The 14220-nt window shown below is 46.4% G+C and overlaps 1 protein-coding gene across 48 annotated transcripts in view; it reads left to right on the top strand.

Annotated features, from left to right (window-relative positions):
- The first annotated feature begins 465 nt into the window (after positions 1 to 465).
- Celf4 (CUGBP Elav-like family member 4) overlaps positions 466 to 14220 on the top strand; it is a 276613-nt gene continuing 262858 nt past the window's right edge. For 14 of the 48 annotated variants that reach the window (XM_029471938.2, XM_029471945.2, XM_029471937.2 and 11 more), the window contains exon 1: positions 470 to 1107. In XM_029471938.2, the coding sequence (XP_029327798.1) occupies positions 822 to 1107 (286 nt within the window). In that variant the 5' untranslated portion in view covers positions 470 to 821. Of the gene's footprint in view, positions 1108 to 14220 lie in introns of all 48 variants that reach the window. The other 34 variants (XM_085833633.1, XM_029471950.2, XM_085833631.1 and 31 more) reach the window with 6 other exon arrangements.

Genomic DNA, 14220 nt, shown 5'->3' with positions numbered 1-14220 from the left:
CAAAAAGAAGAGACCGAGAGCCACGGTAGCTAACAGGCACCCGCTGCCCGCGGCTGCGGGACCCGGAATCTCAGCGCCTCCCAAAGAGCCATGCGCCTGGCGCTATTTATAGCCGGGGGACGTCTCGGACTGTACCACTACTGCTCCGCGGGGCCGCCGACGGGGGAGGCGCGAGGCCGGCGCCGCCCCGGCCTCCCTGCCCCCGGCCGCCGCCCGCCGCCGTGCGCCCCCCAGCGCGCCCACTCCCTGGCCCCCGCGCTCCCCTCCTCCTACCGCGCGCCCTCGCCGCCCCCACCCCTGGTCTGGCAGGGAACTTGAACTGGTCCAGCCTGTTTAAACCGAAAGGACAGAGATCCTGTCTGTTCAATGTAAAAAAAAAAATAGAAGAAAAAAATCACATCAGACCGAGAGAGAGAGAGAGAGAGAGAGAGAGAGAGAGAGAGAGAGAAGAAGAGGAAGAGAGAGAGAGAGAGAGAGAGAGAGAGAGAGAGAGAGAGAGAGAAGAGAGAGAGAGAAGAGAGAGAGAAGAGAGAAATAGAACGAGAGCCCAGAGCAGAGCAAGGTGTAGGAAACCAAAGGGGAGAGAACCCGAGTGTGTGCGTGTGTGTATGAGTGTGTGTGAGTGTGTGTGTGTGTGCGTGTGTGAGTGTGAGTGTGTGTGTGAGTGTGTGTGAGAGTGTGTGTGCGTGTGTGTGTGTGTGTGTGTGTGTGTGAGAGTGTGTGTGTGTGTGTGCGTGTGCGTGTGTGAGCGCGAGCGAGCGAGTGAGGGAGAGGAGCGAGAGAGTGCGAGCGAGAAAGAATAAAAGGAAAGATTTTTCTCTATGTATATAAAGATGGCCACGTTAGCAAACGGACAGGCTGACAACGCGAGCCTCAGTACCAACGGGCTAGGCAGCAGCCCGGGCAGCGCCGGGCATATGAACGGATTAAGCCACAGCCCGGGGAACCCGTCGACCATTCCCATGAAGGACCACGATGCCATCAAGCTGTTCATTGGGCAGATCCCCCGAAACCTGGATGAGAAGGACCTCAAGCCCCTCTTCGAGGAGTTCGGCAAGATCTACGAGCTTACGGTTCTGAAGGACAGGTTCACAGGCATGCACAAAGGTGAGAGCACCTTTCCCTCTCAACTTTGCCGGGGAGCAGGAGCGGGCGGGCAGCAGACTGGCCGGCCGGCGACTGACAAGAGAGAGACGGGGCGAAAGCGAGCCGCGGGCGGGCGCCGAGGAGGGAGGCGCTCCGGCAGAGAGACCGAGCTGGGATGTGTGGGGAGATGTTCGCCGGGACAAGGCTGGGTTTGAGGCGAACAGCCGATGGAAGCGGTGCCGTAGAGAGGGCAACAGAGATAGGAGATGGGAAGAAAGAATGGATGAGGGTAGCAAACAGGGCTGTGGGTTTTGGATCCAGAGACTTGAAAGATTGGGATGGGGACAGCTGCTCCCGGGTAGCCCAAAAAAACTGAGCGGACTGGCGGGCGCTCAGCTTGCCCGGGATCTGGGGTGCTGTCCGTCGCCGTGGTGCTGAAAACGCTACAGGAATTGCTCTCTTCTGCATGGGCCAGAAGAGCAGAGTGCAGCCGTCTTAAAAGGGAGAGGGGTAACAAATTCAAAGAGATATTTTTATTTTGCTATTAATTTAACAGTAAACTCTCCCTAGCGAGATGTGTGCCTCAGTAGTCTGGTTGTCTTGTGACTGGTGAGAAGGTACTGGTTTCAATATTTGGAAGGATTGATAAAAACCAAGGCAAGAATTAGCAGGGAAAGAGCCGTCCCCTGGGTGGAGTGAGGGGGTCTAGAAAATCTGAACAATCCCCTTCCCCAGTGAGACTGGGATTTGGGAAATAATATTATGCATTCAAGAGGTGCATTTTGAAAGGTAAGCCTTAATTTATCACAAACTCACCATACTGTGAGCTTTATAGTACATTATTTCTCCCTAGAAGCAATCATAGTTAGTAAGTGCCTGTGGAAGGTGGGGACTGAATAATCAAAGAATTAAAATCTAACAACTTTTAGGAAAGTGGTCATGAGATTGTCTGCAGCCTGCCTGTTTTCTCCCTGTTTTATTATCTTTAAGGCAGAGCCCCAAATGAGTTCAGTTGTAGAATGTGTGTGGGTGTCTTGTGGGTGATGAAATTAGCCCAGTGCTCTGCTCCCTAACAGTAATGTATAGGATGTGCACCAGGGATTAATCGGTGTTGGAGTTGTGTGGGCAAGTTAAATGCTTTCTGAGAGAGATTGATGGCCAGGCAGGGAAGGAGTACGGAGCTAAGGAAGTTGTAGGGATGTATGGACGTTCCATTTTTAATAAACAGTAGTGTGGAGAGCCACCAAAGATACGGTGTTCGAGCTGGTGATTCTGCAGATGAAAACACACACATATCCACCTCCACACAGACAGCAGCCTCATCTTTGGCCACAAATGGGCTATGAACATAGCTGATCCTCCTGCACATTAGGTGCAGAGCACAGAGCTGAGGGGCTCTCTAAGCAGCTGAGGGTTTTCACTACCACAGCCACCCTCAGTCTCCAGCCCTCCTACCAGGCGAATACTAAACAGAGCTCCAAAGTCTTTCTAGTTGGAGTCCCAGAGAGCAGTTTTTATTGGCTTTAGCATCTTCCAGCTTGCATGCTGAGGAGTAAATCTTAAAGTTAATGACATGTTGAGTAGCACAAAGAACCCAGCAGAATGGAAATATACTAGATTTGTTGGTGTGGGGAGGGGGGACTGTCATGGAGAGAGAGAGAGAGAGAGAGAGAGAGAGAGAGAGAGAGAGAGAGAGCAACCTTTATCCAATATGGAGAAAATGTCTTTTCAGAAGAGAGATTGGAAGGGGGAGGGGGAGGCAAGCTTCAAAATAATATTTGGAAAAAGAAATACTTTCTTTTCCCTCCCTCTGGAATCAACCATGTCTTTGTAGTTTTTCCCTTTCCAATCAGGCTCCCTGGAAGCTAATCAAGGTTTGTATCAAACCTTTGTCATTCTAATAGGTCCTCAGTCTTAAAAATAGTAATGATAGAATTTTAACAGCACAGAGGAGGGAGGCTGTCCATCATCACAATCAGTTCCTGTAGTAATTTAATATTTCAAAGTTTAAAAAAAAAAAAACAGAACCCACTAGAGGCAAAAGACAGTTGTGTGGAGCTGGGTGTTCTATGGGCTCCAGATTGGAGCAGTATATTGCTCCTCTATTTCTAGTGCAGATAAACTTTAATACAGTCCCATGTTTTCTCCTCAGCAATCCCTTGCTGAGGCCAATACTTTGCTTCTAGTGTAATTTGAACTCTCTTATAGTAAAGCATTTTATCATTTGCATAAGGTTTAGCACAGACACACACACACACGTATATATAATGTACCTGTTTATACAAGATTCCTAGGACAGGCAAAACTTTATTTTCTAAATAATTCTTACAAACTGGCTCAGTCTGTGACAGACAGGACCGGTGGCTCTGACATACTGAGTGTCTCACTGTTGTCCCTTGCCTTTCATAATTTGGGCATATATTTTCCTTATTAAAGGTCTTGCTTCTCTGTCCTTCTGATTTTTAGATTAGGGGTTGGGCCCCCATGTCCCTGATAGTATTGAGAAGCTGCTGGAGAGCTCCGTGAATCCACGCATTTCTGAGGGCTGTTTTATTCAGCCCTAGTAGAGTTTGAACTCCTACTTCAATGATGCAGTCTGATTTATTAGCTAATCCTGATAAAAATAAGCCTCTGGCCACCTTAAAAAAATTACTTGCCTGCCATTGGTGATTAATTACTCTTAAGTGAAAAAGCATGATGAGGCTTGAAGGATGAAAGCTGCTTTTGGCTTCTGCATCTTCCCAATTTCTAAACTGACAGTGTAAAGCTAAGGATAGAGCCATGCCTTTGTTAAGCCTGGTTTCAGGGCATATTTGTGGTCCTTGCTCCCCCTTTCCTGAGTGTTTAACTTCTAATGAATCGTGATGGGATATAATTGAGAGACCTAACAAGACACTGACCTTCATTGTGGGTTGCGTGTGTTCAGGGTTGGTTCTTAAAAATCGGTAAAAAATAAATGATATTCGTGAGGTTTCAGGTGGGTATCCATTTCTTGGCCACTTGCCATTTCAGGTAACTAAAAAAGGGAGGAGCTCCAAGGGTTAATGGAATACCTGCCATGCGTACAGTGCACCTTAAAAGGCAATTACTCCAGTCAAATTGGGAGTCCATGAAGGAGGGAGTGGGTGGGTGTTGTGGATCATCCCAACCCCCATATCCAGAAAAGGCTGTTGGATTGGCAAACAGCAAATTGCAGCTGTGGAGTGGAATAATTACTGTAAAGGTAAATTTGCCCCCTAGAGACCAGCAAGCAATTGGTGGGAAGGGGATCTGTGTGGTAGGCAGAGAGAGAGAGAGAGAGAGAGAGAGAGAGAGAGAGAGAGAGAGAGAGAGAGAAAGGACCAAATCAAAATTCAAAGAAACAATACGCACAGAAGAAAGCTCACTGTAATGCAAACTCCCGCTAACTGGAAGCTTCTCTTCTCCCCAATTCAAAGCACTTTTGGAAAGATTGTTTTTACAGGCTCCAAAGAGAAAGACATTGTAGTATTGATCAAACAAGAGAGAGGCCAATTCCCGGGATAGCAGCAGAAATGAGCTGAGGGCCAATTTCACCCTGTTTTGTAGAATTTTTCTTCCCTGGAAAAAGGGAACAGGTCACCCACTTTCTCATCTTTCTTTCACTTCTCTTCTATTCTTTTTGTTTCATAGTGAAGAGAGATAGTGACTGAAGGTACATAAATACACATGCATATCCAAGCTTGTGTGCACATGTGTACACATGTGCATTTGCATGCACATACACACACATCACTGCATCACACACGGATAAGCCAGAAATCCATTCACAACTTTGGTCCTGTCTAGCAAGATAGGAGGCAGCAAAGACTGAGTTACTGGGATGCATAAAGACTAGTGCTCTCTGGATAGCCATATTATAATGCATTATCTTTGAAGTCATTTAAGTCCAATTTAAGTGGTATTTAGTACAATATTTATGAATTAATGTAATCTAAACATAGGGTTGTCCCCAAAGGTTTAAACTGCCTTTACCACTGATGTGTGCTTGTTCTGAGAGCCTGCAATACATTTTAATCTAAACAGCCAAGTCCCCAGAAGAGTCCCTCTTATTACCTGGTCAGAACAGCTCTGTACCTGAGCTGCTACTATGCTTTGAGATTTTTACCTACTGCATGATCAAGAATCTACTCTAGTGACAGACTGGCTTAGGGCAGGGGCTTCAAACCTCAGAACTACTGCTGTGGGAGCACCAGCTTACCGTACTATCGCACACCATGAAGAAGGGTGGGGACTGAGTAACAGAACCTCCTGTGGATTGTCTCCAAGAAGGGCATCATTTTAATATCTCTTCAACATCAGTTGCACAACCTCTTATTTTATCTGTACCTAGGTAAGAAACACCTGAAGCCCCTTGTTTGTTATGTAAGTGGGAGGAAGAAATGGAGGATATGGTTATGTTTTGTTAATCTGTAACTATCTTCACAAAATTACATTTTATATTCTCATTTAAAGACACAAGCATTTTTCAGAACATCAAATTTCCACCTCTTGATTTTAGCCAAAATGGCTTTTTTTTATTGCTGTGCTTATAGGTGAATTAAAACTGTAAGGCACTATCTAGTTTCCATTTTCAAAATGAGTCTAAAACAGAAAAACTGAGTATCAGCATGTGTGTGTGTCAGCCCAGTGAAGGTGGACTTTTTAAAATTACTTTGAAAAATAAAAAGTCAGTTTTGTCCAGAGAAAAAGGCTAGCTGGGTGACTTGTTACACACCCACAACTGCTCAAAGAAAGCTTTACTTTGTCGGGGAGAGGAAAAATGAGGTGTCCCGAATAAGAAAACAAGAAAGTACTCTAAAATTTTCACCAAAAAAAGGAAAAAAAAAGAAAAAAGATGAGCAGTAGCAATGATTTAGAGCCCAATGGAAGCCAGAGCAACATTAACCATTTAATGCTTCCAGATTCCAGATGTCACTGAGTCTTCTTTAAAGGCAAAGAAAAAGTAGGGGAATAATTGGTTTATTTAAGAGACTGGTAGTTATTTATTCTTTGAAAATAGTTGTATTTATCTTTAAAATGGATGCTCTGCAAACCAGCTTACAGGCAAATTAGCATGCCCATGTGCACAAATGTCCATCTATGTACAAAATGCTTAACTGCATTCCACATATATGAAGAGAGGGGCTGGCCTAGATTTCATTGCAATTCATCAGAGAGGTGCTAACATAATGCACCCAGCCCAGTCTGTAATGGTAACTCCAGGATGGACTGAAAGAATCCCCTTGACGTTCCCTTCACCCCTTCCACTGCCTCCTCCAGTGGACCTGGGTTTGTGGCTTCTCAAACACAAAACAAAAGGAAAACCAAGGCTTTTCTTGTATGAAGTAATGGCTTGAAACCAACTAGAAAGTACATACTGGGGTTACAACTCCATAAGCAGACATTGAGAAGTTCTCAGGTTTTTTGTTTGCTCGTTCGTTCGTTCGTTCGTTCGTTTGTCTAAGAGCTGGGTTGCAGGGACATTTCTGAGACCAGATCACCATTACTGTGATTAGTATCACTGCCCTCATTGTTCTAGGTGATAAACCAGGATAAGAGAGAATATCTGAGAAAACAGCCAAGACCTACCTCAGAGTTAAGCAAAGAACTGACTCCAACTCTGCCTAAGACAGACTTAAGGAAAACACTACAGAGCGCACAACTTCCATGTCCCTGGAAGAGGGATAGTTTCCCATTTGACCGAGTGATCTTACCTGAGAAAGGCTTGGAGTGGTGTGGGTGTATAAGAGAGGAAGAGAGACACAGTGAGTGGGACCTGACACTGCAGGCAGAAATTTTAAAAAGCAACACTACAGAGTCCAACTGCCAGCTGGAATCTGGGTGTGCTGTGGGACAGTGGTTGAGAGCAAAGTGGCTTTTGAGCTTGGGAGGGAATCCCACGTGACATGCACAGAGAAGAACCAGACAGAGGGTGTGAACGCCAGTATGCTTGTGAGTACCCGAGGGTGAGGTGCAGGAAGATGCCGTGACCTGTGTGGGTGCTGTACACACACGTATGCAAAGGCAAGAGAGGGCAGGGACAGGCAGCACAGAGATAATATGAAGGGAACTACACCAGGAGTAATAGAGAAAGAGAACAATCTAGAAAGAAGGGCTGCCCTCGTTTTATACACACCTTTCCCCTCAGAACTTGTGGCTTTGGCTTGTCAGTGCCCAGGCTGCAGTGTGGAGGTGTGCTTATTTTTATTTGGCTAGTTTTTCCACCCAGAAGTCCAGGTTTGGAAGAGAATCCCAGCATCATCCCCCACCCATCACTCTTTGAAGTCTGGCCTGCTTCTCCTCACCCATTGACTCATTTTAGAAATGACCTTCAGTCAGGAATCTGAGAAGGCCGCCAGAGAGCCCAGCTCTCTGCAGGACTGAGTCTCCCCACCCACTGCTTTCCAACCCCACACACTGCCCCTGGCATCCCAGCTGACTCTCTTGTCATTCTCTCTCTCTCTCTCTCTCTCTCTCTCTCTCTCTCTCTCTCTCTCTCTCTCTCTCTCTCTCTCTCTCTCTCTCTCTCCTCTCTCTCTCTCCCTCCCTCCCTCCCTCCCTCCTTCCTTCCCTCCCTCACCCTTTCCCTCTCCCTCCCTCTCCCTCCCCCTTTCCCTCTTCCTGTATTTCTCCTTCTGCCCTCCCCTCTCCTCCCCCTCTCCCTCCCTGTCTCTGCTTCTCTCTCTCTCTCTCTCTCTCTCTCTCTCTCTCTCTCTCTCTCTCTCCCTCCCTCCCTCCCTCCCTCCCCCCTCTCTCTCTTTCTCTTCCTCCCTCCCTCCCTCTTCTCTTTCTCTCCACCTGACAAGCTCAGTTAGTCCTAACAAGCCCTCTGAGCACTGAGCTGCATTCTCTCTAAATGCAACCAGGGTGTGGCAGACACCCAATTACCCTCTTTTTGAGCTTTTTATAACAAGGCAGTACATTCCTTTCTCCCTGACCCCTTAATTCTGTTTTTTCCAAGTCTTTTAAATGCATGGTCTCTCTAAAAATGGCAGAAAGAATTCTATCTTGTCCAATCACTTGTAAAGCTGGACCAGTGACTGCCCTTCCCTCCTGACTCATCTACCTCTTCATTGGCCATTACCTTTCCTCTCCCTCTTTTCCTCATCCTTGCTGCTAAAAAAGCCTACTCAATCCCAAACTGGGGCCTGAAAAAGGAGACAAATGCTCCAACTGACCGCGTGAACATGGTGTTAAAGGTGCTAGGACAGAAAGGTAATTGTAGAGGCAGCCAAAGTTCTTAGCTCCTACTTCTGATGGACTCAGACACCAAGGTTGTCACCCATGGGATTCCCATCTGATGTCCATGTAGAGCTTGTGGAAGAGCTGTGGCTATGTTTTTGCACCCAGCCAGGGACCACAGGGAACTTCATGGAAACGGAGGGAGACTCTTGCAGCAATTCTACCAACTCAGGAAATCCCTCAGGTTTCTGAGTCCTTCAAGTTAGATGTTTGCAGGATTATGCATTCACAAGGTTTCTCCCCTTCCACTTGATCCAAATTTCCTTCCTCTTATCCCTGTTGTATCTCCTCTCCAGCATGAGCTGATTGAGGCTCTAAAACAGTTATTCCCAGCAGCTCAGCTCAGAAGCAGATCCTATGTAGCTGTCTGCAAGTATAAATAAATGGGTGCCCTCACAAAGAAAGACATAGTCCTAGATCTGTGAATACCAAAAATAGGGATCAAACTCAGAAGGAAAAAAATTGATAATGAGCCGGCTTGCTGTTGCAAGAGCTTAATTGAGAGCGACTCCGGAAGGCTGGCTCTGGACAGCCCTGCACAATCTGACCACGATGTTACTTTATTGCAATACACTCTGCTTTAATTAATTATCATCTTTGTTAAGAAAGGCTATAGATCAAAGGTTCCTACACACTTAATAGACCTCACTACCACCGCTCCCATGCATCGGGCTGCACTATGACCCGCTAGTGAGGCCAGCAAGCTTCTCATTCTCTTCCTTTCGTAACCGTTGATTTTCTCTTCTTTGTGATAAAAAAACAACCAGTTCTTCAGCATAGTTGTCTGTCCTAGAACAGGAAGTGTGATTGGTGGTGTTGGCTAAGGGCTTGGGGCTGTCTTTCCACAGCTGTTTCTAAAATAATACAACTAAAACTCATTTCACCTATGAATCTCGGTGGAGAGTGTGTTGGTAAAAGAAAAATAGACGCCATGGAAACAGAGCTACTAGAAAAGGGGTGTGTGTGTCTGTCTGTCTGTATGTATGTATGTATGTATGTATGTGTGTGTCTAAGTCTGTGTGTCTGTCTGTGTGTTTGTGTCTATGTATGTGTGTGTGTATTTCTAAGTCTGTGTGTGTCTGTGTGTTTCCGTGTGTATATGTGTGTGTGTGTGTGTGTGTGTATGTCTGTCTGTCTGTGTGTCTAAGTCTGTGTGTTTGTGTCTATGTATGTGTGCTTGTATTTCTAAGTCTGTGTGTGTGTCTCAGTGTGTGTGTGTGTGTGTGTGTGTGTGTGTGTGTAAGTGTAAACACATGTAGAAGCCATGGTACACCACCATATAAATATTATGGAACCAACACCTTTCCCGTCTGCTGCCCACACCTCTTAAGTTCTCCCTCCCATCTCTTGAGCACCTGTGCCTCTGCTGTATTTCATGCTGAGAAATGTACACAGCTGAAGCATGCATAGATGATGCTGTATTGAACCTTGTTGTTTGGATCCAGTTGTAAGTGCTGGGTACCCAGTGAAGGACAGCCCTACCTGGGGCTAGGCGGGGTAGGTGGTGCCTGGAGAACCCACTGCTCAGGTTATAACAGGAACCTCACTTTCCAGTTTCCCCCAGACCGACAAACTGACAGGTGACTTCGTTGAAACTAGCCCATGGAGGTGTTCTAGGCAGATTTGAAAGCCATACGTGACTGTGTGTTCATTATTCTAATTTAATGATGCAGTCACACCTAATTAATCCATGTCTGCTTTATTCATATGCTGTATCTGAGGATCCAGAAGATTGCTCTAACTAGCCAGCTTCTTTGCACAGGGATAAGTGAGGGACCACTCACTACAAAGAAGTATGTGTGAGCCCCTACCGGATAGGACCACTGTCGAGCCAGTTGTCAAAGACATGATCTCAGACACCTCCCTATCCATGGAGGGAGGCCTGACAGTAGACCCAGAGATGCCCAGGAGTGAGTTCTGGGTACCTGGGCACACATGTGTGGAGAGAGAGAGAGAGAGAGAGAGAGAGAGAGAGAGAGAGAGAGAGAGAGAGAGAGAGAGAGAGCATGCCTTCAAACACAGAAATCCAGCACCCATTCCCTTACAGAAGGAAGAAGGCTGGACCATTGCATGCAATCAGCAAGGTCTGCTGGCCTGCCAAGCATTTTTCTGACCAGGGAATTGGTGCAGAGCATGGAGAGGCTGAGCTGAGTCAGCCTCCCTGCTTCTGGCCTTAAGAAAGTAGTGCCAGATGAATTATTATTGCCTGTGCGCAGATAAACCAAGTCAGTGAGGAAGCATGCTGCTCAAGTCCAGCCTGTAGCATGGACGCTGATGTGCCTTTCTGTGACTAGTGCTGGCCAGACAGATCACAGTGAATGCCATCTCTCAGCTGGCAGGTAAATTAAGAGAATGAGGCATCACCCTAACAATATCCTTATAAAGTCAAACCTTCTCTAGAAAGTCCTAGGAGACAAGAGGCATCCAAAGATCAAACACGACATCACAGTGTATTTGTAGGGACTGTCTGGTCCTCCTATCCTCCAACCTCCCTACAATGCTCTATTTGATCAGCTCTAAAAGGGTCAGTGTTCAAGATCGACTGTCTTTCTGTCTCTGTCTCTCTCTGTCTCTCTCTCTGTCTCTCTCTCTGTCTCTCTGTCTCTCTCTCTCTCTGTCTCTCTGTCTCTCTCTCTCTGTCTCTCTCTCTCTCTCTCTCTCTCTCTCTCTCTCTCTCACACACACACACACACACACACACCCCTCAAGCATGTATACATATGTCTTCTTACAAACAACATCTACCCTACTCTCTCATCTTACATGATGTAGGTAGATTTTCACAGGTGCTTGAAATAGAGAGTACACACTGAGGAATGTTCATGTCCTTCCTGTAACGAGCTTATCAATACCTTTTAAAGAAATGTGACAGCCAGCCCAGAGTGATTCAGTTGTGTGGACAAAGGTTAGCATATAGATATCCATTATTAATAATATCAATATCTTGGTTGACCAATATAACCAGAAATGGTGTCATGCCGCTGCTGATGGGAGAGGCCAGGAGGACTCCACAACAAGAGCAGGAAATTGTGCCCATGTAAAATTAATCATATTGACTGGTTCTAAGAATATACAGGGAGGTGACGATGTTGGGAGTGTTTATGTAGTGGGAGAGGAGACCTTGTTCCCAGAGGCTTCATAAACTCCTGGGATGAGCCCAGAGGGAATGGAGGCATCCCTCCGGTCCTCTGCTTTTTCCAGCAGGGTGAGGTGGAGGAGAGATGTTCTCTGGACAGGAAAAGAAAGAAATTAGATCCCCTAACCATTATCCACGCAACATATCCATATATTTACATCAAATCAGTGCTTCGCTTGGTCCCACCAGATGCAACATGAAGAGCATCATTGGTCTTCCTCATGATTGTGGGAAGAGGTCTATCTCCAAGGAAGTAGGGAGAGCAGTTGACACAGTAGAGAACTGGGCCCTGGAGATGCCAGGGTACACATCGCAACTTGGTCCAGGAGGAAAAGCATTTGTTTGGACCAGTCACCTAAGTATATTCTTGAAAATAGAGACTCATGGGTTCTCTGTATGCATTGGTAACAAGGTGAGAATGCTCTGGAATCTAGAAAACTAGCTCCCACCTAGCCTTATCTCTATTTGCAACGAGAGGTAAAAGAAAAGGTCAGGCTTCTTAGACTTTAGTATTGCTTTGGGGTTCACCCAAACTTTTTATTCTCCTTAACAAGGAAGCCCTAGCTCATTCTGGTGGTCTTTGAATGCCTTGGAAGTGTTCACAGGAAGAAAATGAGATGGACCCCAGTGTTAGTACTCCACCAGCCGAACCCAAAAGAATATCTTCTTATTCCTTTTCTCTTTTCTCAAAGCCAACAAGACAGCTTGGAGGGAGCCTGCCTTCACACCCAGGCCTATGGCAGAATTGATAATTGAGAGAGGCCCTGGAAAGAGCAGGAGCATGCCTTAGATTGTAAAGGATGTCAAGATATAGCTATTTATGGATACACGGAGAGAGGTGTCTCTTTAGGAAGATTTTTCTCTCACATAAACAAGTGCTCAGGTCCTAGCATACTGGATACATCAGATCCCAAACATACTTGTTCCCACCCACAGGAAGCCACCAAGTGGCATGTTGTTACACATCTCATTCAGTAGCCAGGACTCAGGACCCAGACTGAGTTCCCTACATCTTGTTCACCAACCAGCCTCCTCACTAAGACCCCTCAGGTCTCAGAGTTCAAGTCTGTCTCCCAAAGTGGTCTCCGAAGGCAAGAGAGAAAGGTGGGTCCTGGTGACAGAGTTTAGATCTCCCCAGATGTTCCCCTGCTCATCCCTCATCCACAAGTCACAGGTTTGGGCTGCTTCAAAGAGAACACCAGCAAGCCTCAAAGCCTGACCTCGGCTTTAGACCCTTTGCAGAGTGGGGAGGAGTCCCCAAACTATGGAGGAGGGCTCATCTCCTCTGGCTGTCGCCTGCCCTCTGACGGTAAGAAAAAGAACTCACACACTTCTAATGCCCCCTTGCAAATGAGCAACCTTCCACAGTCAGGGAACTCAGGCACTGTGGAAAGAAAGAACTGCTGATGCATCCACTGGCATGCCCCTCCCACACCATAAGAGTGAGGGCTAGCATCTCCCTGTAAGAGTAAATAACAGGATCCAGGGACACTTGTCTCTCTTGGCAAGTCGGTTCTGGGTCTGAAGCACAAACTAAATAAAGACACACAAAGTAACCAGAAAAGTCAGAAAGTATTTATGATTCCTCAACCTATGTGAGACTTATTTCGTTTCAAAGCTAAGCAATGATAGCCTAGTTTAGTACAGTGCTGATTTTTAATCACACATGATGAGGAGGTTCCTTGTGTTGGAGAAAGAACCTAAATCTTGTCAGTACTTAGGGCCTGATGTGGTTTGATTCTAAACTACCACCATGGTCCTGGACTGCTTCAAGAGAATGCCCAAACAGTCCCCGGTAGAGGCTCACATCATGCCAGCGCATGCTGTGTCCGTGGCCAAATCCAAGAAGGATGGATTAGGGATTGATTTACATACCCACCAGTTACCAGGTTCCATGCAGCACAGGAAGTCCGGCTCACTGGAGTTGCAGAGGCACAGGGCAAGAGAACTACCTCTGGCTTGTATTCAAGGCTTTAGTTTCTTTTCTGATCTTAAGAAAATACAATTAACAATCATTTTATTGAAAAAACTAAGACATGCTAAGTGCTGTCACTTTGCTGCTGCAGTAAGCAAGCTGTTTTATTTATTTTAGAGTTTATTCTACCTCAATTCTTTTGGGCAAGTTTGAAGATCTCCTGAAACAGAGAATGGGGAGAAGGTGAAACTGGACCAGGGTGACCAGGCTGGATGCTTAGGGAGGAGAGAGGAGCAGCAGGTGAATAGATTGTCTCCACTGGGGAAAGGTGTGCATTTAGGCTGAAAGATAACTGCTAGACAGATGGGTAGTAGTGTAGTCTGGCCAGGGACTGTTCTTCCAAAATTCCCTATACCCTTCCACTCCAGGGACCCTCAGTGAATCAAAGTGAGGAGCCATCCCAGGTATCCAGGCTATACCATGGGGCTGGAGTGAGACTATCTCTTCTATGGGAGTCATGTCCTGCCCTCATGCTTCCTTGCCAGCCTTGGCTTGTTTCTCTCTAGTTTCTCAAGTTTCTCTGCCAAACATTAACTTCAATTGTTCTGACCTTGTCTCAGATGACCCAGTGGTTTAGGAGGACTTGTCACAGCAGAGTCCAGACAACCAGAAGGAGAGTGGTCTCTACATCAGCAGGGCAGGAGGAGTGTCACAGATGCAGCTATAGCATGCCTCCTCCAGTGTCCCAGCCCTCCCCTCATTCACCTCCACAATGCACACAGACAGCTTCTTCAACGAAGTGGGAGGATGCCCTGGGGAGGTAGGACCTGTCCTTCCCTGG

Source organism: Mus caroli, unplaced genomic scaffold (assembly GCF_978045245.1).
Source record: "Mus caroli unplaced genomic scaffold, Mus_caroli_1 scaffold_19, whole genome shotgun sequence".
Taxonomy (NCBI): Eukaryota; Metazoa; Chordata; class Mammalia; order Rodentia; family Muridae; genus Mus; species Mus caroli.
Note: the sequence above shows the minus strand (reverse complement) of the source record. Positions and strands in the feature narration are given on the sequence as shown.